At 37.8% G+C, this 26435-nt stretch overlaps 1 protein-coding gene across 10 annotated transcripts in view; it reads right to left on the bottom strand.

Moving 5' to 3' along the window:
- Nucleotides 1-26435, bottom strand: part of Kansl1 (KAT8 regulatory NSL complex subunit 1) — a 126144-nt gene that overhangs the window by 74049 nt on the left and 25660 nt on the right. For 8 of the 10 annotated variants that reach the window (XM_060386568.1, XM_021631872.2, XM_021631877.2 and 5 more), the window contains one exon: nt 7878-9249. In XM_060386568.1, the coding sequence (XP_060242551.1) occupies nt 7878-9166 (1289 nt within the window). In that variant the 5' untranslated portion in view covers nt 9167-9249. Of the gene's footprint in view, nt 1-7877; nt 9250-10547; nt 10593-26435 lie in introns of all 10 variants that reach the window. The other 2 variants (XM_060386566.1, XM_021631871.2) reach the window with 1 other exon arrangement.

Raw genomic sequence — 26435 nt, 5'->3', positions numbered from 1 at the left:
GAAAACTCATTGTTTAGGCGTATGTGCAGCTCTTCCAGAGGACCCAGATTTAATTCCCAGCACCTACATGGCAGGTCACAACTATCTGTGACACCAGACATGCTCTTCTGACCGCCACATGAACATGTGTGATACATACATATGTTCAGACTCATTCACATAAATAATCTTTAATTATAAAGATTAATATTTTATAATAATATTACTATTTTATAATAATATAAATAAATAATCTATATATATATATATTAAACAAACTGCAGGGCCAGGTGCAGTAGTATACACCCTTAATCCCCATCAAAGACACTGTTTCATAATCAAAACAAAATGAAAACCATACAGAAACACATATACACTCACTTCATCATTGGGACTGCACACTTAGCTTAAAATTTTCTAAGAGACATTGTGTTTCAACTCTAGAATACAGGACCTACCACCTGACAGGTTATCATTTACAACAGTCTTAAGTATTGGTTAACATGGAAAACAACTATGTACTACACAAAGCAAACTTTAAAAAATTAGCCTTTCTGGGGCTGGAAAGATGACTCAGAGGTTACAAAGGTCCTGAGTTCATTTCCCAGCAATCATATGGTGGCTCACAAACGTCTACACTGTGATCTGGTGTCCTCTTTCTGGCCTACAGGCACATACAGGCAGAATACTGTATCAATACTGAATAAATAAATCTTTAAAAAAAATCAGCCTTTTTACTTGCCCTTCCAAGCCAAATTACTTCCTTGAATGCCTGAATGTATTTGCATATGAATTTCATATATACACAGGCAGAAACTAATCTTAAGCAAGCTTCATTCTGTTTTCAGCTTACATAGGCCTGTCCTCACAGCTTTTAGAAGAAGGATCTTGCAAAATCTACTATGTACAGAATGTGCTAAAAGAACACTTCTTGGGAATGAAAAATTTCTGATAGAGTGCCAGTTTAAAAAGAAAAAAAAATTTTTTTTTCCACCAGCTGGACAGCTATCTAAACCCTGGACTGGGGAAAGGACAACACACTTATCAACCCCACTCTAAAAATCTGTAAAAGGCAAATGAGTCGATGAAGTAGTCAAGTATGCTAACTTCATAATCTAAAAAGCAATACAGGAAATTGTGTTGATATAGATGAATCATAAGGCTTTATATACCTTACTTGTTCTACATAGATCAATTTCATAATGTCATGTTTTACTTTTTTTTTAAGTACTAGCCTCAGGGCCTTGGGTGTCTTATCAGACTTGTTAAAAATAACCATTTCTGGGAGAGGGGAAAACTTTATTATTTAAAATAAGAGTAAATCTGGAGTTGGTAACCCACACCTCTGATACTAGCAAAGACAGAATACGAGTTTTGAGGCTAGCCTTGTCTACATACAAGAGTTCTAGAACAGCCAGAGCAACATGGAAAAACTCTGTTGCAAAAATAAAAACAAACAAACAAAAACAACAAAAGGAACTGGAGAAAGATAGCTCAGCAGTTAGAACAGTGATCATTGCTGGGGCAGAGGGCCCACACTGGGTCCCCAGCAGCTACATCAGGCTGCTCCTAACTGCCTGTAACTTCAGACCCTAGGGAATCCAATACTCTGCCTGTTCGGCTCTCTGCCAGTAAGGTACTCATGCTCACAAACCCACACACAGGTTTAAAATATTACTATATGTACTTATCAATAAATAGATAAATACAAGACAAAAGAAAACGGTTCTATTATTTTCTTTTTTGAGAAAAAGAGAAATGATAGTATTCATTAGGCTTTTTTTTTTTAACCAAATCTTATCACTCCAACAAGCAGCTTTACTAAAGTGAAAAGAATTTTCATCTGGTAAAGATCTTTGTCTTTAGTCTTACTATGCTCCACCGTCTTCATTCACTCAAAACAGCATCATCTTACACTCAGATATTTTACTTCTGCAGGTGAACATATACCCACACAAAATAGTGAACACCAGGCTGGTTGTCTCATGAGAGAAACAAGAGGCCTGCTCAGCTCTGTCACTGACTCCCTGAGGCGCAGGCTGACTCCCTATGGAGATTAAGTGTTTCAAGTTAAGTATCCTGGGCTCTCAACATACCCAACAAAATACAAGGCCTATCTCTGCCTAACAAGACAGCCTTTACCAGACAGGGAGGTCTGGTCCAATAATTACAGGATAAGTTAGCAGTAAGGAAAAAGATGCAATCTGTAAGTGTTAAGTTAGGATAGTCAAGCCTAGGAAAATAAAATTCAACAGTTTGTTCAGAGTACCTTCCACTATGATCTTCCACTGTTCAGAACAATTTCACAAATGCTAAGAAATTAAACTCTACTTCATCTATCAGGTTTTCTGATGCTTGCAAAAAACAAACAAACAAAAAACCCCATCATGTTAATCATAAACCTAATTCTGGCACTGAAAACTAAGTAGATAAAAACTCATCAGGATACTCTTCACTGTTCCTAAATACCTTTCAAGCTCTTGTAAATACATATCCAAGAAAAAAAAAATTTCTTTGAGACAACGTCCTTCCGCATCAGCGGTTCTACACCAGTGTGTTACAACTTTTTTTTTGGAGGGGGGGGGTTGAATGGCCCTTTCACAGGAGACGCCTATCGGAAAACGCAGACATATACATTAACAGTAGCAACATTTACAGTTATAAAGCAGCAACAATGATAATTTTATTGTTGGGGATCACCACAAGAACTATTGGAAAACACTCTTCTACACAGTCTCTGTGCTAGAACTCAGTAGATTAGGCTGGCCTTGAACTCAGAGATCTACCTGCCTCTGATTCCCAAGTGCGGGCATTAAAGGTGTGTGCACCACATCCAGCTGGAAAAATTCATGGCTCCCAAAAGCTACAACTTCAGGCCTGTGTACCCCATGCCCATCTTAGAAACATATTTTCATAAGCAGCAAGCACATACTTATAAAACATTTACCAGCTCTAAGGACAAAGAAGACAGAAAGAAAATATAAAATATTATCTCAAAAGATCTACTTGGAGGTTAGGAGTTTGGCTCAGTGACAGAACACTTACTGGAATTAATTTCCTTTCCTCTTAAGAGTGTGTATCACTTCTACTCATTCTGACTAGTCTCCAAAATGTCCTCTAGCCATCAAAGTCTATAACTTTTAAACTGTCTTCCCAGTGTACATTGTGTCCACATCTGCCTGTACTGCCTGACCTCAACAGACCACAACTCCAACTTCCCCCAAATATCTGCCTATCAAAATCTGGACCAGCAATCAAGGTTTGTTTCTAATATCCATTATTTTCCTTTTCCATCTTTCTGTTGCAAATCTCTTCCTATTTCATTTCTATCATCCAGTGTTTACCTTACGCTGTTGTATGCTAGACACTAAGTTTCACTTTGTCTCATGATAATTTCATTCTCTATTCATAAGAATTACTTCAAGTAAGGCTTAATTTATTCACCTGTAAAGTTCCACACATTTGTATTTAGGAAAACTATATAACAGCCCTAACACAATAAACGTACCTTCTTCTTTTAGAGAATGAAAACCAGTCAAGAATAGCAGAAATGTGTAGCAGCTACATCTGCAGCAGTTAACCTCTAAATTCCCTTTACTTAACTGCCCTTAGAATCCCACAAGCACCAAGAAATTTCAGTACCTATTACCTATTCAGAAATAAAAAGGGAAGAGAACTGGGAAGGGGTGTCCTTGCTCACACAGATCACAAAAGAGGTATTACACTTAAGATGTTGAGCAAACCAAACATCAAGAAATACTGTAACATCAATGGACTATTTTTAAAGTAGTTATACTTAATATACATATGCACGTACATTCTTTTTGTTTTTTTTTTTTTTTTCCGGTTTTCTGAGTCAGGGTTTCTCTGTGTAGTTTTGGCTGTCCTGGACTCACTGTGCAGACCAGGCTAGCTTCAAACTCTGGATTACAGGCATGTGCCACCGCGCCCGGCTCATACTTAGTATTCTTTAAGTAGTCTGACTGCGTACTATAGTCAGCATATTTGTGTGGTTGTTCAGTATTTTGAGAATTTGTACAATGTCATTTGTTCATTCTCACCATCACCACCTTCACCCAACAAAGGATGATTATCAGAGATTACAACTTACTCTCCCTAGCTGATTTTTTTTTTTTTTTACCCTCTCACTGTGGAAATGAAAGAATAGGCAAGTAACAAAACAATCTGACCGCCATTTTTGGCAGCATCTCTTAACTTCAAGGAGGAACTATAATAACACAACATTTTAGAGTATCTTAAAAAAAAATTAAAAAAATGTGCAAAACCTACAAAATCTTACAAATCCACTCTGTTACAGAGTAAGTTCCCTTGCAAACAAGAACATCCAAAATTCAAGAAAGTAGTTTTACTGTCACAAGTTTATTTGGGGGTAACTGGTCAGAACAGGCTTCAGGAGGCTACTATGGAAATAAAATACAGGTTAGCATAAACTAAGCCCCAAACTAAAGCATGAAACAAAACAGAAAAACAGCATGAATCCATGAATAAAGTTTTGAAAAAGGACACTTACTCTTTTGGGCTATAGATGTAACTCAACTGGCAGTATGTACTTGTTTCTCAATGCAGGGCACTCTGTGTGTGCTCCCAGAACCTCATAAGGCATGGTCAGCAATCACCTGTTATCTCACTATGCAGGGTAGAATGCTAAAGAACACCATCTCCCCTACCTCCTAAAAAAGCACACTCCTCCAAAACTCCAAACCAACAGAAGCTTATAAATGTCTCTATAACTAAACTAGACTACAAACTATGTTCTCTCTTTCGAGTATTTCATGTCTTTGTTGTTGTTGTTTTAGGGTTGCTGATATGGTTTTAGTTGTAGTGTGTTTATGTAGCTGTAGTGAAGAGAGCTCCGGATTAAACCCAAGGACTTTGTGGATTTGACAAAAAATAAATAAATAAATAAAAATAATAATAATAATAAAGCTTGACCACTAAACCATATATTCAACCCTCTGAATCAGATTTCACAATGGATTTAAATAGCCTTATAATGACAAAAACACAGAAATGTTTTCAACAAAATATATTCTGAATACAGTAAGCATAAAGATTTAGATTCAGATGCTTGGTTGTTTTTTTTTTTGGGGGGGGGGGAATGTTTCAAATCAGAGTTTCTCTGTGTAGCCTTGGCTATCCTGGAACTCACTCTGTAGACCAGACTGGCCTCGAGCTCAAAGAAATACACCTGCCTCCACCTCCCAAGTGCTGGGCTTAAAGTATGCGGCACCCAGCTAAGATGCTTGTTTTTTTAAGTTTTTGGAAACAGGGCCTATGTTCCTGGCTAGCTGGCCTGGAACTTAATTTTGTAGACAAAGCTGGCCTTGAACTCACCTGCCTCTGCCTCCTGAGTGCTGTACACAGCACGATATCTGGCAGAATGTCTTTTTCTTGAATAAACATGTTCATGCATTTTATCGTATTTCAAATGCAATTGTCTGTTTTATCTTTTAAAAAGTGTTGGAAGCCAGGCATGGAGGCAAAAATTACTTGGTCTTCCCTAAAAGTTTCCTGTCAGACAAATAAAGTATTATTCATGTGGATAATATAAACAAACTTAATAAAACAGGTCTTTCACCAACTAAAAGTGTAACTGTCTCAACAATCGAACCCTCCAATGAAAATAAATCACCTTTTTATTAGCATCAAAGAAAAACTATTTAAGCCTATCTATATACTACACCTTGTCTAGTAAAACAGACTGCACATCTCTAGCAGAAGAGGCAGACCTACTTTCAAAAAATCAGCCTGTTTTTCCCCCAAGTGTCTGTCCTGTTCTCACAGACCCAACATATAGACAGTAAAGGCAGATTATTTCGTCTTCAAGTGTACTTTCTTAAGTACATGAACACAGAACAAAAGAAAAGAAGCTCAGCTGGGTGGAACACACCTTTAATGCCAGCACCTGAGAGGCAGAGGTAGGAGGATCTGAATTTGAGGTCAGCCTAGTCTACAGGGTTCCAGGACAACTAGGGTTACACAGAGAAACCCTTTCTCAAAACAAAAAAAGAGTTAAGAGTAAGAGCAGTATGTCACCCTGAGATTATGTATTATTTTACAAAACTAACAGATTTAGAAAACAGTAAAACTTTATCGAAATACATGTTAACTTTGCTGAATTTAAAAAGAAAAAGAAGAAAAGACCTCCCTCATTGAGCTGGGCATGGTGGCAGACACTTATAATCCTCAGAAGACTGAGGTAGGATAATTCTGAGTTAAAGGTAGGTCTAAGCTCCATATTAAGACTGGTTTGCTAAAACAAGAACAAGAGCCAGGAGAGGAGTTGTCTCAGTGGTTAAGAGTACTTCCTGCTCTTGCTACGGACCAAGTTCACCCCCCAACCCCCAGGACATATACACAGCAGCTCATAACTGTCTGTAACTCCAATTCCAGGAGATCCCAAACCATTTTCTGACCTCTCCAGGTACCAGGCAAACACATGGTTCACAATATACTTTTAATAATAAAATATAAAAAAAATTTAAACAAAAAATTAAGACAAAACAGAAAATGAATCTGATTTTTAAAAAATATATACTTGTGTATGCACATAAAGTATTTAAAAAACAGAATCAAGAAGTAAAAAGTGGGTTATATAAAAGGGCAATGTTTAAAATACTCTGAAGCATTTTGTAATAATCCTTAGAATATGATACTATGAAATGCATACTGGTTTTTGCCTGTTTCCTGGCACCAAACTACTAGAATCCCTGGGCTCTCCAAAGTGATAGGTCTTTTACAGTGGTAGGTAGTAGGTAGTTAGCTGAACTGATGGCTTGCACCCAGAGGTAACCTCAAAATGAGAGTTAGTCACCAGAAAGACGAAGGTGGGAGTAGACCATTAGAATTTTCTGTCTCACACCCCTCCCCAAAAGAGAGATGAAAGGGAACAGATTACTACTAATGACAACTGAGTTATGATTTTATACCTATATAACCAATGTTCCCCATAAAAATAAAAAAGGACAGAGTTTATAAGACTTCTGGATGGTTGGAAACATTAAAGTTCCTAGAGTAGAATGTCCCTTCCTCACATCTCATCCATGTATTCATCTGTTTTTGTTTTAGTAATATAATTTACAACAAAAGCTGATAAACATTAAGGCAATGTTTCTGAGTATTGACTTGCTTATGCAAACTAATCAAATATGAAGCTAAATTATGAGAATATTGATTTATAGACAAGTAACGAAAAGCACAGATAAAACAATCTAGGGTTAGTAACTGGCATCTGAAGTCATACCAAGGGGCAATCTTCAAGACCATGTCCTCCTACTGTGGGACCTGGCACTATTGTCAGAATTAAAATTAAATTACAAAACAATCACTACAAGTGACTGCCTACTTGTTGAAATCAAGGAGGAATCATCAAACTCGTCATGGTCATGAATGTCTTCTTCTCTATGCTGACTGTTATAGCTGAAAGCAGAGGGGAAAATAGCTTTGTTTTCCAACAGAAAGAAAATCTCATATTAAAATGACAGGTATGCTGAAAGTTCAACAGGAAGCACTACAAATTTCAACCTTACTTAATCAACACTTGTCCCTACTTCCTGGAAACAACAAAATGTCAAGTTACACATTAGGTTTTTAAATGTCCTAGAGTTTAAAACTTAGTCAGGTATGTTTTCTGGTTTCTTTTCAGAAGACTTAAAAAAAGGAAAACTTCAGCACACAGCAAAAGAATGCTATATAGCAGAAATGCCTTCTATTTTTCCACTTGAGGGTATATGCTTTCATTTACCTCAAACTAGAAAAAGATCAGTGCAACCTATTTGTTATTATACAAGAAAAACATTCTTCAGAAAATAGAAATTTACTTAAATCTTGTCCCAACATTTTTCAAGAATGACTACAACCTCATGCGTTCTACTCACAGGGGTACATGGCATTGCTCAGGGTCAGCTCGAGTCAGTTCTTCCTCTTCAACATCAGACTCCCCTCCTGAACTACTGTCCGTGACATCTGAATCAAATGCTTGCTCACTGCACCTTAGGTTGGATATGCCACTAGCTGTAAATCTCTCCAATTCTTCTGAAATTGAATCACTTTTCAAAAAGTTGCTTAGTCCCTCAGAAGTGGCAGTCTCACTGGCAGCTTTTCTCAAGGCAGCTTCAGCCTTTCGGGTCAACATCAACTGGCTCCGGGACCTCAAGGATTCCAAATTTGGCAGTTTATTCAATGTCTTCTCCAAAAATCCACCCAGTTGGTGCTGTAAATGTCTCTCTACCTGCTTGGCTTGTACAACCTGTAACCGCTTTTGTAACCTTCGGGCACGGATCTCAATATCAGCCTGCCGCCTCAGTAAAGCTGTTATTCTTGTGTCAGAGTCTAAAGCACTGAAAAGAATGGAAGACAGAGGAGACTTTTTGACCTCTAACTTCACATTTGTCAAGTTAGAGCTGGAGTCTGTATTAGGTGATAACCTACTGCTTCCTTGAAGTGCCAACTGTTCCATGGAATTAACAGAAGATTTGTTTGCAGTGCTATTATTGCTATATGGAGTTGTGTGTTCTATATCAAGGCTTCTATGTGGAAGAGTGCAATTGGTCATACCCCCCTTCAAGTTCCCAGAGTCAGATCCCCCCACTTCACCTCCCTGCAGAGATGATGAAGTGAGAGACCGTTTTCCCCCATTGAGGGAACTGGAATTGTCATGATCCGAATGTGTTGAACTTTTAGTCAATTTCTTAGCCAACCCATTTACAGGCGCTTGTGGCAGAGCTGTCTGACCACTTGTATTCATGGTTCTAAGATTTTCTAAGGAAAACTCCAAAACTGGCTGTCTCCCCAACAGCTCAGCTCGGAGTTCATAGGATTGAGATAAAAGAGGATGAGACTTAAGGACTGTCTGCTTGCTGAAAACCCCTTGTAACTTCAAAGACTCCTTTGAGGGAACAGATGTTACATCAGAGCAGAGATAAGATGCCACCAATGGTTGCAGCTTTCCCAAGTCTTCCTTGGTAGGATTATTGCGGAAGTCTAGATTGGGATCCTCCGCAGCAATGGCTTTTCTTTTAGTTCCGTTGGCAGAAATAAGAATATTGGCGTTGCCGTTATTTTCGGCACTGCCAGGGGACAAGGTGGAGGATGGGGGAGCCAGTTTGAACCGGATGTGGTGTGCTTCAGCTGCTGCGTCAGTGAGAGCGGGCGCCATCGCAGCCATTCAGCACAGAGAGACAGGAAGTCCAGCCTCTCCCAGTGCTGAGGCCAGCTCCTCGGCCCCTTACTGCCTCCCCTGAGAATACACTGAAAAAGAAAGAGAGAAAGGAAGTCAGAAATACAAGCACATTCAAGGAACAACACACATTTTCAACAGAAGCACCACATGAGGCTATTGTTCAAACTCTGCCCCCAAAAAGAGAGTAACTGTGAACCCACTGGAGCCTGGAGGCATCTTTCACATACGGGAAGGAGAGAACACAATCCTTTCACAAGAAAGCAATTTTACCCTTCATGTCATGTGTTAACTACAAATTGAATACTGTCAAAACAGAAGCCTCATCTAAAAATAATCACAAATGGTTACAATTACCTGCATTTAAAAGAAAACCTCTTTGCCTATCAGTGGTGGTGCAAGCCTTTAATCTCAACACTTGAGAGGCAGAGGGAGACTAATCTCTGAGTGAGAGGTAAGCCTGGTCTACAGAGAAAATTCCAGGAAAGCCAGGGCTACACAGAGAAACCCTGTCTGGGGTGGGCAGAGAGGGGAGATGGGGGGAATGAGAATGGGACAGACAACTCCTTAAACTTAAAATTTCAATTATTAGACTGAATATGACCACATAAGATGAATACCTAGTAAGAGAAAAAAAATGTCTTGTTCTCATAAAAAAGTTTATGCCAAATATCATGGTTTTGTGTTATTTTTCTGCCCAGGAATCCAGTTTCTTCCTTACAAATTTATATTGTATTATCAGTCTACCTACATTACAGTGTAACATCAGTATTTCAAAATATCAAAATATTGTTAATTTTGTCTTCTTCCATTCAGCACATAACTTTTCTACTGGGTTCTTTATTTACAGAGTGAATCTGGTTTTTTTTTGGTTTTTTTTTAAGCTAATAGCCCAACATAACTCTCTCCCTTTCCCAAAACACTTTAAAAGAATATAAACAGTTGTCTTTACATTCTTCACTACTCTAGAATTTAGATTCTACCTCCATCACTCTGGATAAGGTAAGCAGTACTTTCATTATCCAATTATTATTCAATCAACAACCCCACTCTGACTTTTCCCTGAGCGTTAGGTAGAGTGGACTTTCTTGAAATTGTCTTTCCGATATCTTGACACTACTACTATATTCTCTTCTTCCCTGTGAACCTCCTGAACTGCTGGTACTGCCCAAGATCCCTTCCTTTTGCCTTCTCCTTCAACTCACTTTCTTAGCAACATCTACTAGCACATGAGGACCACTCCCTCTGAGCTGCACTAATCAACTTTCTAACCCTCCCTCTAGACCTCTGAAAATTCAGAATTCACTGTCTTTTTTCAATATACTTTTTACTTTCTTATCCTTCCTCGTTTTTTTAATTAATGACATACCTCAATTAACTGCTTCTTCTTCATTCCTGATTCATCTATCTGGGTCTGGAAGCAAAGGGAAACCTATATAAAGCACTACACCAACTACCCCTCAAACCACCATCTCAACCGCCTCCCCCCAACATGTGGCTGCTGGGGGTGGGAGGACATACACTTGTGCTTCCAGGCACAGATTCCTACAGTGAGTGTGGCATCAGAGAACAACTTTTAGAAACTGGTTTGCTCCTTCCACAGTCGATTCCGGACATGGAATTTATTTCCTCAGGCTTGCAAGTACTTTTGCCTACTAAGCCATCTCGGCAGTCTGTAAAGTCCATTTTAAAGGTCACAGTAATACTAAAAACATCATTTACCTTTTTTTAAAAAAAATTATACTTATTTTCGTATTTATTTACTTTTAAATGGGACTATGTGTACATGCCATGGCACACATGTGGAAGTCAAAGGGCCATGTGCAGAATTTGGTTCTCTCATACCATGTGGGACCCAGCAATAGAACTCAGGCCAGTAAGTCTTTAAGCCCACTGGCCTACCTGTGTTAACATTTGCAGTAAGGGTCCAAAAACAAAGATAAGAAAAACTGCTGGTATCTTAGAACCCAAGACAATACCACCGAACAATGTGAGTAGTCCCATTAGTCCTCACGTGCAGCTTTAAAAAAAAGATGCCAATGACATTTACTGTGTTCTTGGACCTACTATATGACCCAGCAAGTAAAGATGTCTGCCATCAAACCTGACCACCTGGATTTAACCAATTCTTCGAGTTGTTCTGATTTCTACACATACACTATAGCATAAATCACAAATTTAACTATTAGTTGATTCTTAAGAGATGTTCTTGATGAAACAGTAAAGATTACACTAAATTTATTACTTTTAAAACTTTTTAAATTTTCCAAGTAATTGTATCATTTACCTCCTTCCCTTTCCTCTCTCTAAACCCTCCCATATGGCCTTTCTTGCTCTTTTTCAAATCCATGGCTTTTTTTTTTTTAATTAACTGTTGTTACATTCCTAAATATAACCTGCTCAAATCTGTATGTCATTCTATATTCAGGGCTCACTGTTTGGTATTGAGTAACAAATCAGTGTGCTCCTCCAGGATTTTTATTAACTCTTGACCCCAGGTACATTTTTAAAAGTCTGTGTTGAAAGGAAAAGTATGTATAAAAAATTCAGCTAAAAAAAAAAAAAACTGTCTCAGGGAAAACTCATTTTATAAAAATTGTGAGTATTTTGTCTGTTATATCTATTTATCAGAGTGTGTGCCTGAAGCATTCAGAAGAAGAGGGCCTTGGGTCCCCTAGAACTGCAGTTACAGATGGTAGTGAGCCACTATGTGGCACTATGGCTTAGAACTCCAGTCCTCTGGAAAAAGTGGTTTAGAGTTAGCCAAGCCATCTTTCCAGGCTACACTCTTACTTTTTAAATTGCCAAGCTGAAGCAGTCTTCTTCACAGAATACTGTTTTTTATAAAGATTTATTGTTATCTGTATATGTGTTCTCCATGTACATATATGCACTGCTTGCATGTGCATCAATTATAGTGACTCATGCCAAAGGAGGCCGAAAGACGTGATACCTTGGAACTGAACCATATGGATACTGGGAACTGAACCAAGGTCTTCTGCAAAATCAGTAGGAACTCTATTGCTGAGCCATCCCTCCAGCTCATAAAATACTATCTTTCTGTGGCAGAATAGACAGATGAGCTATGACTATTTAAACTTGAGTACAAGGCACAGGAACATGGCTTGACTGCCTCAAGATGGAATGTTTGATGCCAGGCTAGACTATGTATTTCCAAAAACAAAACAAACTGGTTCATTAGCAAATTTTCTTTACAAAATGAACAAAGTAAAACCCAGTTCAAGGAAAATCACTAATAATATTTGCTGGTAATGATAAAAACTTAAGTTTTTAAGTGAAAATCAGTATTTTGAAAAACTGTACACAGTACCATGAGTTTAAACATTTCTCCAATCCAACTTAAAAAAAAAAAAAAAAAACATTAGTGGTGACTTAATAGACACAAATGTGTGTTAAAGTTTCAGCATTTGGAAGCAGTTCCTTCTCCCTCCACCTTCCCAGTGCTGAAATTATAGGTGATACCACCAATACATTCTCAGTAATTTTTACAAGTGAAAATGGAGTCCTGAGCCCATGAGGGTTTTATTCACAAACTAATTCTCCTACCAAAAGAAAGGGACAACTTCCACTTCTGCATTCAGTTAGGGAGAACAAAGGCTCAAGTGAGCAGGTCTGGGGTCACATCCTGGCCTGGTAGTAACATCACCACGTGGTGTCAATTACCTAAGTATTCTATTCTTTCCGTTTCTTCATCCAGTTATAAACCTATACCACCTACCTTTTAAGACTACTGTCATGATTACATAAGACAGTTTCATTTTCTTATCCAGCATTTGGTTATTATAATCTAGACACAAAAAGTTGATGTATAAGAAATAAATTCACTGGGCACGGTAGTGCACACCATTAATCCCAATGGTTTAATTGGGATTAATGAGGCAGAGGCAGGAAGAGCTCTATGAGCTCTGACGTCAATCTCTTTTTACACAGTGAGATCCAGGTTAGCCAGGGCTACAAGAGAGCTCATGTCAAAAAGAAATTTTTACAGAAATTTTTATAAGGAAAAATAAAATGCATGTGCATAAGCTCATGTGGGAGTGGGAATGCGGGATGGCCAGAGGTCAGAAGAAGGCATCAGATCCTGCCCTCTACAGCTGGAGTTTCAGACAATTGGGTAGTTGCTGGGATACCAACTCCAGTCCTCTGAGAGAGCAGCAAGTGTTCTTCCTGGCTGAGCCATCTCAGCCTACACACACACACACACACACACACACATATATATATATATATATATATATCAAAGAATCTGCTAAATTAAAATACCATTGAACATTCCTAGCACGGTGGTACACACCTTTAATCCCAGCACCTGGGAGGCAGAGAAAGGCCTATCTCTGTGGGATCCAGGGCAGCCTGTTCTACAAAGTGAATTCCAGGACAGCTAGGGTTGTTACACCAAGAAATCCTGTCTCAAAAATCCAAAACTCATTATAAAAGGACTCCTACATATAGAAAGAAGAGCCAAAACACTGGATATGGCACTTATCAAATCTGCTTCATTAGTTACAACTGCCACCTGAATGAGACTTTCTTACTATTTTTAAGTGTGTGTGTGTGTGTATATATATACACACACACATATATACATATATATATATACACACACACACATATATATACACACACACACACACACATATATAAACTATTTCATAATGGGGCTTATAAAAGGAAAACAAACAAGACATGGTGCAGTCTTGTTTACTGGTCTTGATTACAGACCAGTAATCTCAGCACTTAGCAAGTAGAAACAGAAGGATCAGGAGTCCAAGGCCAACCTCTATTACATATAAAGTCTAAGTCCACTCTGGGCTACATAAGAACTTTCCTCAAAAACAAAAATCTTTAATATGTATGAGTGTTTTGTTTCATACATATGCACCACACCCATGTCTATTGTTCTCAGAAGTCCGAACAGAATGTCAGATTCCCTGGAACTGGAGTTCTAGATGGTTATGAGGCAGGATGTGGGTGATGAGGAACTTAATCCAGGTCTTCTGCAAAGGCAAGTACTCTTGGAGACAACTCCCTAGGCATCAAAATTAGCTTAATTTTTAAAAGGAAAACAAACTAGATGACCAAAAATTTAAACTATGAACTAGTCATATAATGTAATATATACAACATTGAATAGCATTGCACATCTATATTTACTGATATAAAATGTTTTGTTAAACAAAAAACAAGTATTATACAATTTAGAAGCTCATTTATTTTATAAGGTAGGTAGTAAGAGTCTCTCCTTTGTAATGTCTACAATAAAAAATGTCTACATAAAAAATATTACTTTGTCAGAAAGGGGTGACAAGCAATAAAATACGAAAAAGTTTTAAGAAGCCAAAAATAAAAGTACAGCAAAACATTAAAGCATACTTTCTTTCCTTTTTTTTTTTTTTTAAATCAAGACAGGGTGTCAACTAAGTAGTTCTGGGGACCAGGCTGGCCTTGAACTCAAAGAGAACTGCCTGCCTCTGCCTCCCAAATGCTGGGTGGGACTAAAGGCCTGTGCCACACTATGCCCAGCAACCATAGTACACTTTCTTAAATTTAACAAACTGAGCAAAATGTTGATGAAAACAATCACAGTAATATCAATCTTATAAATCTCCAAAAGCATCACTTAACAATGTAAAGCTCAGACAGCTCAAAGGCCCTGATCAGAGTTCAATTCCAGAGCCAAAGGTAGGAGAAAGTCAATTCCATAAAACCATACTCTTAACCTCCACATGCATACCGTAGCACACGTGTGTACAGTTAAGAGTACTGGTTGCTCTTCCAGAGGACTTGGGTTTGATTCCCAGAACCCACATAACATCTTACAATTGTCTAACTGCTAAATCGAGGTCCAATACCCTCTTCTGAACTCTACACACACCAGGCATCCATGTGGGGCATAGACATATATTCAGGTAGTAACAATCATACATATAAATTAAATTTTTTTAATTTAAATTAGGGCTGAAGAGGTGGCTCAGTGGTTAAGAGCACTGAAAACTCTTCCAGAGCACCCAGGCTCAATTCCCAACACCCACATGGCAGCTCACAACTGTCTGTAACTCCAAGACAGTCTTATCCAGATGTACACGCAAGCAAAACACCAATGCACATAAAAAAAAAAATCTAAAAAAATTTACATCACTCTTTAAGCTTACGATAAATCACCTTTCTTAAAAGGATTCTAAGGCATTAAAAGCTATAATTAACTTTAACACTCATAACACAGGCAGTATATTTAGGGCTAAGACATTTTCCAATTTAGTGATGGAGCTAAATAATAGTCAAATTACATATACAGAATACGGAATCCGAGACTGATACATGCTCATTTTTATCTATCTGACAAGAACAGATGTTTCAGCTGGTCATTGTGATACATGCCTGTGATCCCAGCACTTGGGAGGCAGAAGCAGGAAGATCTCTATTTCAGTCTAGACAAGGCTATGCAGTGAGATCCTGTCTCAGAAAATAAGCAAAAACAAAGTATTGTGCAGTACCGGCTGTCACTGACATAAATTAATTTTGTGAAGTGAGCTTGTAGAAACAAAAGGAAAGAGTCACCAAAACAGTCTTGGCTTATAGAAATGTCAGCTGGGTAATCATTTCTCAATTCTAAAGCAGTACTTTAGAGACAGGAAGATGGAAAATACATCCCGAAAACACATTTGAGAAAGCTGACAAGATGGTCTAAGAAGTTAAGGTGTGGGCTCCAAGCCTAACCACCTGAACTCAATCCCAGAATCCACATGGTCAGAAGGAGAGAACAGACTCCAATGGGTTATACTCTGGCCTCTACATGTACAGAGTGGCACAGTTCCAATTGAAAAACTTTTTAGAAAGCTTCCCTAATGGAAATTTAGACAATCCAGGCCGTGGTGGCACAAACCTTTAATCCCAGCAATCAAGAGGAAAAGGCAGGGGGATCTCTGAGTACAAGACCAGCCTTGTCCATACAGAGAAACCCTGTCTCAAAAAAACAAAACAACTACTAATACCACATACAGCATCATTCTGAGGAATGCAAACAGTGCAACTACATGAGTTCTAGCATGTGATTCTATTTTCCTTAATCGTGACACAGTTTCAAGAGTAAACTCCTTAATAAAAGTGACACTTGGAAAACAAAAAAAAAAACAAAATATACACCCAGTGGGCAATTTCTCAACCACAGCATTGGTAACATCTTAGACTGGAAATTTTTATCATGGTGGGGAATAAAGGGCAATTCTGTACATTGCAGATTATCTAACAGAATCTCCAATTTAGTGGATAGATTCCAGTAGTACCTTCTCTAAGGAAACAAACAAAAAACAGCTATGTCAAATGTACCCCCAACAAGAGCAAAGTAAAACCACAACTACCTGAGAAATTTTGACTAAAAATAAAAATCTCTCCTCACTGCTCTTCTGAGTACTGTAAGCCTGAACTTAAGTATGAATAAACACCTCACCTTTATTCCTTGTAATTCCCTAGTCTGCAACTCTGATGCACAAGATTTACCTGTAACTATGGCCCTTAAAAAAAAAAAAAAAAAGGCTGCAGAGACCTAAGGGCAGCTGGTTAGTCAATAAGCCAAGTATTACAATAAACCAAGTATTACAATAAACCATACTTATACTGAAAACAAAAACAGAAGAAAATCCTATTGTCTCTAATGGGGTTTCTACTAATGGAGCTTTCTCACCATTACCTCATAACTTTACACAAAGCAAAAATTTAATTAAAAAAAAAAAAGAAAGAAAGAAAGAAAACCAAGAACACTTTTCTTTTGTGGGCGCTGGGAATTAAGCCCAGGGCCCTGGAAGAGTAGCCAGTTAGTTATCTTATCTGCTGAGTCATCTCTCCAGGCCCCAAGAACAACTTTTTTAAGTGCAGGAAGATTAAAAAGGCATATACAGAAAGTTGTCAAAATTTCAGTTGAGCTATAAACATTAGTTAAAAATTTAGCATGAAAGACAAGGACACAAAAATGATGATGTTCCCTTCTGGTGAGAGAAAACGGTATATAGAAAAAGGTTCTAGGAAACCACCAGACCTAATACGGTTAGTTAACATCAAGGAAGATTGTGGTTTGATAGACAATCATGAACGACCAGACCAGCAAATGCTTGAGACCACTGTGTATTATTATCATTTTCTCAAATGTGAGCTGAGCTCTACCAGCTAGCTGGACAGATGGATCACAAGTTAAAAGGGAAAAAGAAAATGTAGAGGGCAAGGATTAATCAATGCATGACAACACTGCAATGAAAACCTCTAAGATTGTCATCAAAGCAAAATACTTTTCAAAGCTTAAACTGGAAATGTGAAGGGGCTGAGTCTACATTAAGCTCAAATACATGGTATATAAAAAAATAAAATGTAGTATTTACAAAGACAACATACAGAGAAAGCTCTCTCTTATCCATGCTAATTTCACCTTCACTGTGATCAAGTTCTTTCACTTATGTCTCAGGCTATTGCTAACCTTAGCAGTACAGCCCACGGCTTCCCCAACCTACACCTAGATCATCCTAACAGCTTCCTGACTGCTACTTCAATCTTGCCAAATATGCTTAACTCTTTTTTGTTGTTGTTGTTTGTTTTGTTTACACTCAAGACAGGGTTCATCTGTGTAGCCTTGGCGTCCCGGACAGCTCTGTAGACCAGGCCTTGAACTCACATCAATCTGCTTCTCTCTGCCTCCCAGAGTGCTGGGATTACAGGCGTGCACCACCATATCCAGCTATGCTTGACTCTTCTACTGCCTCATTTCCATAGTCTCCAATTTGCTACATTGCTTTTCCACAAGTTCAAATTCTTTGAGATGAAACTTAAAAACAACATCAGGGCAAGTATACATCAAAACACCATAGACCTAGAAACTCCATTCCCACAGACTCGCCCCTCCCCCAATTCCATATTTTTTCCTTTTAATGCTACATCTACCTCAAAGACCTTCTAGCCTTTTAGTCCCAAACTTCATCATTTCCAGCAGCTCCACAAAAATTCTCTGGCTACTCAGATTCTTACCCTCTCTTCCTGCTTAAACTATATGATGTGTTTAAAAGCCAGTTGAATTCAATACAAATTATCTCAATGTTCCCAACTGCCAAGTTATTAATTCTAAGAAAAGCAAAATTCTTTGACAGTTTCTGTCTTTTACATGCTTTAACAACTTTGTCTAGATGACATTAAAATCATTAAGTACCATCACGGAAGATAGTAAGAGTTCCCCCAAAACAGGCCTTCAAGTAAGAACTAGTTTTGTTAGAAGAAAATCTAATCAACTGACAAAAAGGGAACATGGGAGATGACCCAAAGAGCAGCTGGAATAAATCAGATGGTGTATTACAGCTTCAGGAAGAAAGGGACTACAAAACAACCTGTGGATGAAGTAACTGGAAGCCACGCCACAGAATACAGTCTTTCTGGGTTTGGTTGAGTTTTTTTTGTTGTTGAGACAGGGTTTCTCTGTGTGACCCTGGCTATCCTGGAACTCACTCTATTTATCAGGCTGGCCCCGAACTCTCAGAGATTCGCTTGCCTCTACCTCCCAAATGCTAGGATTAAAGGCATACACTACCACTACTACCTGGTGGTACAATCTTAAATATAAAATAAAGGTATATATACAGTGGAATGTGCTAGAGAAGGGCGACAGAATGTTTTTTATAATGTGGATCTGGCTACCTTCACAGTTTCCTAAATGACTGAGCCTCTTAACTGAAAATGCTTCATAATTACTAACTGGAGTGCTGTTCATGGGGCCAGAGAGAAGCTCAGCAGGCTTACTACCAAGCCTGACTTCTTCACTTTTACTCCTAGAGTCCAAATGATGGAAGGAGAGACCCAAATTTCACAAGTAGTCATCTGACTTTCACAACTGAGTACATACACACCCACATAGCATGGTACATGTGTGCCTACATACACATACACCGAAATAAATACAAGCTGTTTAACTGTTGTTTACTAACATTAAATGCCCTTTTACTATGTTAGCCAATATTATCTTTTACAAATTCTTTGTTTAATCTTCACAGTAACATTTTTTATTAAGTCCTACTGTCCTTATTTTATGAATGAGGAAAACTTGATGTTCCAAGATAGGTAATTTGCCCAAGGCCACACAACTATTAAGTTGCAAAGGCAAAATCTCATACCCTTTAAACAGTTACTTTTTTATCCATGTATATATGGGTGTGCCTATGAGCCTGTAGACCTAAAGAGGCCAGATCCCCTGGAGCTCAAGTTCCAGACAGTTGTAAGCAGCCTCATGTAGGTGCTAGGAACCAAACTCTGGTCCTGTAAAAGAACAGGAAGTGTTCCTAACAGTTGAGCTATTTCTAGCCCCAGGCTCATGCTTAAAACTACTATACTAGGCAGAGTTCAAGGCTAGGTTTAACATGATAGGACCTCAAACTGCTAATGTTAAAACTTAAATTTTAGTCTTTAGAGGAAAATCAATGAGAACACCCAACTATCTGTTATCTCCAATACATGTTTATTAAAATGCAAATATCAATGAAAGACTATACTGACACAAGCAGGGGAGGCTTGGCAGAGGAACAGGTCTAAGTAGAATTCAACATTACTCAAACAGCTTATGCAAGCAAGAATCCTATTACCAACCCCCCCCCAAAAAAGAAAAAAACTGTCCCAAACCCAAAACCAATTTCTGCCCTTCATAAATATTCCCTATGTAAATGAATTGTGATTTTTATTGGTGGTTTATATAACACAAACATCTCATTATATGTCTACTAATGTCAAACCATAGAAAGATTACAAGAGACACTAAAAATTGTACAGCCTCACTAATGCCATAAGATATAAATTAGGGGGGCTGGAGAGATGGCTCAGTGGTTAAGAGCACTGTCTGCTCTTCCAAAGGTCCTGAGTTCAATTCCCAGCAACCACATGGTGGCTCATAACCATCTATAATGTGAACTGATTCCCTCTTCTGGCAGGTGTAAATGCAGATAGAACACTCATATACATAAAATAAATAAATCTTAAAAAAAAGATATAAATTAGGCATGAAGATGGTTTTGTGTTTTATCTGAAGGGGTTAAAAAAGTTTCCAAGCAGGGAGGTGTGGCAATGTACAACTTTAATCCCAGCACTCTGGGAGGTAAAGGTAGGAGAATCTTGTTGAGTTCCAGGCCAGCCTGGAATATAGAGCAAGTTCCAGGATAGCCATGGCTACAGAGAAAAACCCTGTCGGTCTGTCAGTAGGAGGATAGAAAAGAGGGAGGGAGGGAGGGAAGGAAGGAGAGGGGAGGGGAGGGAGGAAAAGTTTCCAAGAGAAGACATTATCAATGATTCGAGGATAGCTATAGCTTACTCCACTTCATGCAAACACTGAGCAACCAACTCACAGGCTCAAGGACCCTGAAAGTATCGAAATAGACATGGAAATCTGTCCACCCTTCTTTCCCATAAGATAGACACTTGAGCTGAACAGGTGGGTCAAAATGCAACTTCATCCTGAAACAAAGAAACAAGTGTAGGACACTCTAAATTTTTAAAAGCAAAGTGGAAAGGTGGCAGAATAATCAGTACATTCACTGTTTTTTTTTTAGTTCCACTGCCTTACTTCAGAACCTCATTATGTATTTATGTATAATAATTAAGGCAGTAGTAGTAATAATCTCCAGCTCTTCTTCCATCCAGTCTCAACAAGTCTCCAATCTTGCCTCTACTATCATAATGACTACATCAAAGGCAAGAATGGAAGGAAGGAGGATAAGAATAAATTTCAAATGCCCTATATACTCCCTCAGCATTCAACATCATCTGAAGCTCTCTACATTCTGTCCTCACTACACTAACCAGAGTATACAAAATTTCATGCTCTTTCACGGTCCTCCTTTATCTTTACTCACTTAACTCTTTCAAGGTTTAGCTCCAAATTACAAGGTCATGCAAGTATGCCTCATTCCTTCCAGCGATCTCTCCCTCCAGCCTCATAATCTGTTCTCCCAACACTGAAACTCTGAGCAACATCAGCCAGTATAACATAAACTCAGATTTCAGCTCATTATTCCTTAGGCTATGCATTTCTTAAATAGACAGTAATGTTTGTTAAATCTATTTTCTAGAAGCAGCACAGTGCCAGCAGCCCAGACCAATACATCCTAAGTAGCACAAGCATTTACACTGAATCAGCTGCAGGTCCACTAGGAGAACAGTGGGAATATCTGATCATGAGGCGACATAATCTCAAATATTTAACAACTGAATACAATCTCAAAATCTCAATCTTGCACAGCCAAACACCTGTACCCAAATTGGAAAGCTTAAAACAAGGTTTCACTATATGGCCCTGGCTGGCCTGGAACTCACAGAGACCTGACTGCTGCCTCTTAAGTGCTGTGATTGGAAATGTGCACCACAACCATTTGGAAAACTTTCGAACTATTATACTTTGAAGGCAATGTCTACCAAGTCTTAAATGCAATTACTCAAACTTTTTATCTAGCAGCTATACTTCTAGGAACCTACCCAACAGAAGTATTTTCATGGGTGCATAGATATATACATAATCTTGTCACCGAAGAACTGTAATGTTGTTCAACAGCTTAAAATTTAAAAGCATACAGCCATCTAAGAAGTATGATCCAATTTGTGTATAAGATACAGAAAGAGAGATTTATTTGTCTATGGACACCCATAGGCCAACAGGCAGCACTGAATTCACTGAAGCTGGACTTAAATGTGGTTGTAAAGACACCTGACATGCGTGCTAAGAACCAAACTCCAGGCTTCTGCAAAAACAGGAAGCACTCTTAACTCCTGAGCCAGCTATCTCTCCAGCCCTAGAATGTAATTTTTTTGAAGAATGATTATATAATCAAAGTATTAACAGTGTTTATCTATTTTTACCCTATCATGAACTCAAATTCCTTAGCAGTCATTAGATCACAGACACAAACACACAGAACTTTTATCTCAAACAAACCTAGTGGTTTTTGAACAATCTTAAAATTTAATCTGCTTGAAGAGCTCAAGCCAATTCAAAAAGAAAAGGGTTATTCTTCAGGATTCACAGTCAAATTCCAGAAATCCTACTAACACCTACTTTATCCCTTTAAATTGAATTAATGATTGAAAATATTTTCCAATGCCAGAAAAATATTAAAAATACTAATAGCCATCTTTTGTTCTACTCAGGAGTCCCAAAACATATCAACCACAGAAAAACTGTATGTACATACATACATATAGTCCCTAATCTCTGAATATAAATAGCTTACTGAAACTTAAAAGATTTAAGTATTTCTTTGTGCATGTGTATAGGTATGTGTGTATGTTTATATTTCTAGAGATCCCACTCAGGACCTCACAAGTGCTAAGCAAATATTCTAAACTATACTCATCACACGCACATTTCTATACAATCTCTGCACTAATAAATGTTAAAAACCCTCAGAAACTAACCAGCCCTAACCCCATTCACACTCTTGAAGTACTAACAAGCAGTCAATAGAGGCCAAACAGCAAGTACTGAAGACAATTAGATATCACATCTCATCTTAACAAAATTGTTACTCAATCTTGTTATTCCTCAATATTTCCCCTCCAACTGACCTTAAACTGCTCTATTGTTTTGTTTTGTTTTGTTTTTTAAAGAAACTAAAAGGTGAGGGACCTCATTAAGTTTCTGCTTCTCAAGAAACTTTTTCTAAACTTTTCTAAAATCTTAGTACAGATTCCTGGTTCAAGTAACAACTTTCAGTAACAAAAACTACACTGAATTTAGCCCTACTTTATACTCCATGAACTCTAAAGAGAAGAAATTTAAAAACAAAAACCAAGCACTAGAATTAAAACACAGCAACAAATTCAGAGCCAGTAACTGTATAAATAATTCTGTGGTAGAAGTCATTCAAAAGCTTATATACTATGAAGCTGGTTCGAAATCTTAAAAAAGCAGACTAGTGGAAAATAAATTTTACGTAGGGCATGCTGGCATACACCTATAACTCCGGCACCCAGGGTGCTGATGCAAGGTTCTTAAGTTAGCCATAGTGAGTTGGAGACCTGCCTAATAGACCACGTTCTGAAAAACTAAGGTTGGCATTACAGCTTAGCACCACAAACAAAAGGCAACTTTTATTAAACAATTTGCATTTGCCAAACTGTGGTAGCCAACAGAAGATTAAGAGTTTAAAGGCGGGGCTAGAGAGCCATTAAGAGCACTTCCTGCACCCATACCAAGCAGCTCACAACTACTATTTACTACTCCTGCTGCAGAAGCTCCAATGTCTCTGGCCTCCATTGGCATCTGCACTCACACTTACATACTCACATGTAGACACACACATCCACATAACTAATATAATAAAAAGAGATCCACCTGCCTTGCCTATTCTGGGATTAAAGGTGTGCCGTTCCTCCTGGCTTCCAACTTTGTTTTTCATTCATGACCTATGCTCTCTAATTTGGGGAAGTTGGTTTCCACAACTCTACATTTTGGCTTTACCTTTTACTCTATCAAAAATTAGAAAATGCTTAACATAAAGTATCTATTCCAACACCTGTGAGTCAAAGCTTTTTGGTAAATCACAACTATTTATCTAGCTAAGTTCTTCCAATACCCTATTAACCAAGACCTGTGACTAAACACAGAAATGAATCCCGGAGTATTACCTTCATTGTTTACTTTTAAAAGACCTATCTTTCTTCATTTTAAATAAGCTCCTACCTTCACTGGTTAGGCTGTTCAGGTCTGGGGAAGGGTATTTTATACTAGTGTCCTTTTCTTGCTCACTTTATGGAATACAGTGCAGGTGTCTCAAATAAAATGGGCCCAACACCTGGCCTGCTGGTTATCTAGTGCAAACAAGATTTGGACCATTTCCTTTACCTAAAAAGACTTCTTTTGTTGTTTTTAGATTTTTTTAAAAAATCTGTAATATTTTTTTCAACCTGAACAGACATATTTATAGTGTCTAACCTAAAAAACTCCTTAACAGCTTATGGATATTGAAGTTGTACAAAAACATTACTACCAAAGTGCAGTAATGCATCACACAAAGCACAACTCTTGGTATTTCCCATTACCCAAGTTGTAAGCTCAAAACTGAGGTGAACAACAACAAAAGACAATGCATATTAGGAAAGTACTGTGGGTAGAGGTCATCAGCATTTCAAGGCTGCCAGAAGATAGGAAGTGGTATCTTTTTAAGTGTTATTTGTAGATTGAGTAGAGAATTGTGGGTCACAGAAATAACTAGAGAAAACAGCTAGTTATCACTATCACGTACTTAATCTACACTATTCCTTTCCATCCAGATAAAGGAATAGACAGGTCTTGAAACTAGAGGCAATACAATTAAATATATAGTATAATATATTTTACACATTTTTCCAGAAAGTCACTTTCATTTCTGTGTCTTAACTGCCTTACCAAAAAAGGTAGTGGGGGAAAATGATCCCTAAAAACCCCCAACCTAAAGAAGCTGAATAGGAAAAGAACAAAGATTACCATTAAACTCAAAGCTTTTTATAAACAGTATAGATTGATGGTTGTCTTTTTTTTTTTTTCCCTCCAGGAGTGAGGACCAAACCCAGGGCCTAGTAAGCACTCTACAACTGAGCTAAATCTCCAACCTCTGGACTGATGTTTTAAAAAGTTTTGAAAAATTATTCTTCTAAAATAAAGAAACAACTACAACTACTCACTACTAAAATACCTTTGAAAACAGTCATCACCACCCACAACAGCCTTGTTTGCAGATAACACGAAACAGCTCAGATCAAATACAGCCAACATAAAATTTGTTCACTTTAAAAGTAATTAAATGTGGTCAAACCAACAAAATCCAGGGGCTATACTATAGAAACACTGATTACAGTGTAGCATTACTAGAGATGAAAAGGTATTGGTAGTGTTTGAAGGGAAAAAAATATTATTTTCTTCTCACCTTCATTAAAGTTCACAAGTAAATTAAACTGTTTTCTAGCTTCCACAATTTTCCTTAACAGGGTAGTAAATTACCTAAAAAAAAATCAAAGATTGCTCTGCAGATTTAACATTATGGTAAAGCATGAAAGTCAGATACTAATGGTCTGAATAAGGTTTTTAGGAAAGATGTAGCAACCCAGTATTTCCAGATTCCTATAGGTGAAAAGACCAAAACTTCAAGTTATCTCAAAATCTGTATATAACTGATGACTTTTGTTTTCTCAAGACAGGGTTTCTCTGTGTAGCCTTGGCCGTTCTGGACTCACTTTGTAGACAAGGCTGGCCTCAACTCACAGACACCTGCCTGCCTCTGCTGGGATTATAGGCATGTTCAACCATGCCCTGCTTACCTGATGACTTTAATGTTCGTACAGAAACAAATCATAAATATTTACACATACACTTACATAACCACCTTCACCAAAATAAAGATTTTAAGAATTTATGCGACAGCTAATGTTTCCAAGTAGTTCACCCTTCAAAAATAAAAGTCAAAGCACCTAAATAAAGTTCGGAGTTCACTAACAAATCACACTAAATATTCTTAAGGTCAAAAGAACTGTACACTTTGTTGGCTAAACATAGCGGAAATCCAACTCAAAATTCCATGACTAAGGATCGGTATCTCATACTTATTAATACATTTTTTAAATTTCCAAGGGACGAACATTTTTACCTTGCCTTATTTTTAGAGCAACACATCACATTGCACCTATCACATGACATGATGTAACTGTTAGCAAAGAAAATGGTCCAAGCCATTGATAACACACATGGCAAGAGAAAACATCAATGATACCCAAGATTATATTTTATATTTAGTTTTTAAAGCCAGTAACTTATCCAGAAAAAGAAAAGCTGTACTTCCACATTTTAGTTAGAATTTACCCAATTTACTGACACGAAGAAATATACAACCAAGTAGCATGCTTCAAAAACTAGAATTAAAAACAACTTCTCTATCAAACACACAACAGAGAAAAACCTCAAAAGTATCCACTGTTAAAAGAAAAAAAAAATTCTCAACTGTCAACACCTGAAGTTAATTGAAAATTTCTAAATTAGTAATGAGTATATAACACAAGGAACCAAGTACAGCCTATAGAACAGGGAGAAGGGAAACACGCCCACTTTATGCCTTTGTAAATACTGGTACTTTAAATGACCTTAAAAAAACAAAAAACAAAAACGGGGGTGGGGGGAGAAATACAAACTACAGATCATTCAAAGAAACAGAAGTCAGTGTAATGTAACGATTTTCCTTACTTGAAAGTTCTTTTGAGA

The sequence above is a fragment of the Meriones unguiculatus genome, chromosome 7, assembly GCF_030254825.1.
Source record: "Meriones unguiculatus strain TT.TT164.6M chromosome 7, Bangor_MerUng_6.1, whole genome shotgun sequence".
Taxonomy (NCBI): Eukaryota; Metazoa; Chordata; class Mammalia; order Rodentia; family Muridae; genus Meriones; species Meriones unguiculatus.
Note: the sequence above shows the minus strand (reverse complement) of the source record. Positions and strands in the feature narration are given on the sequence as shown.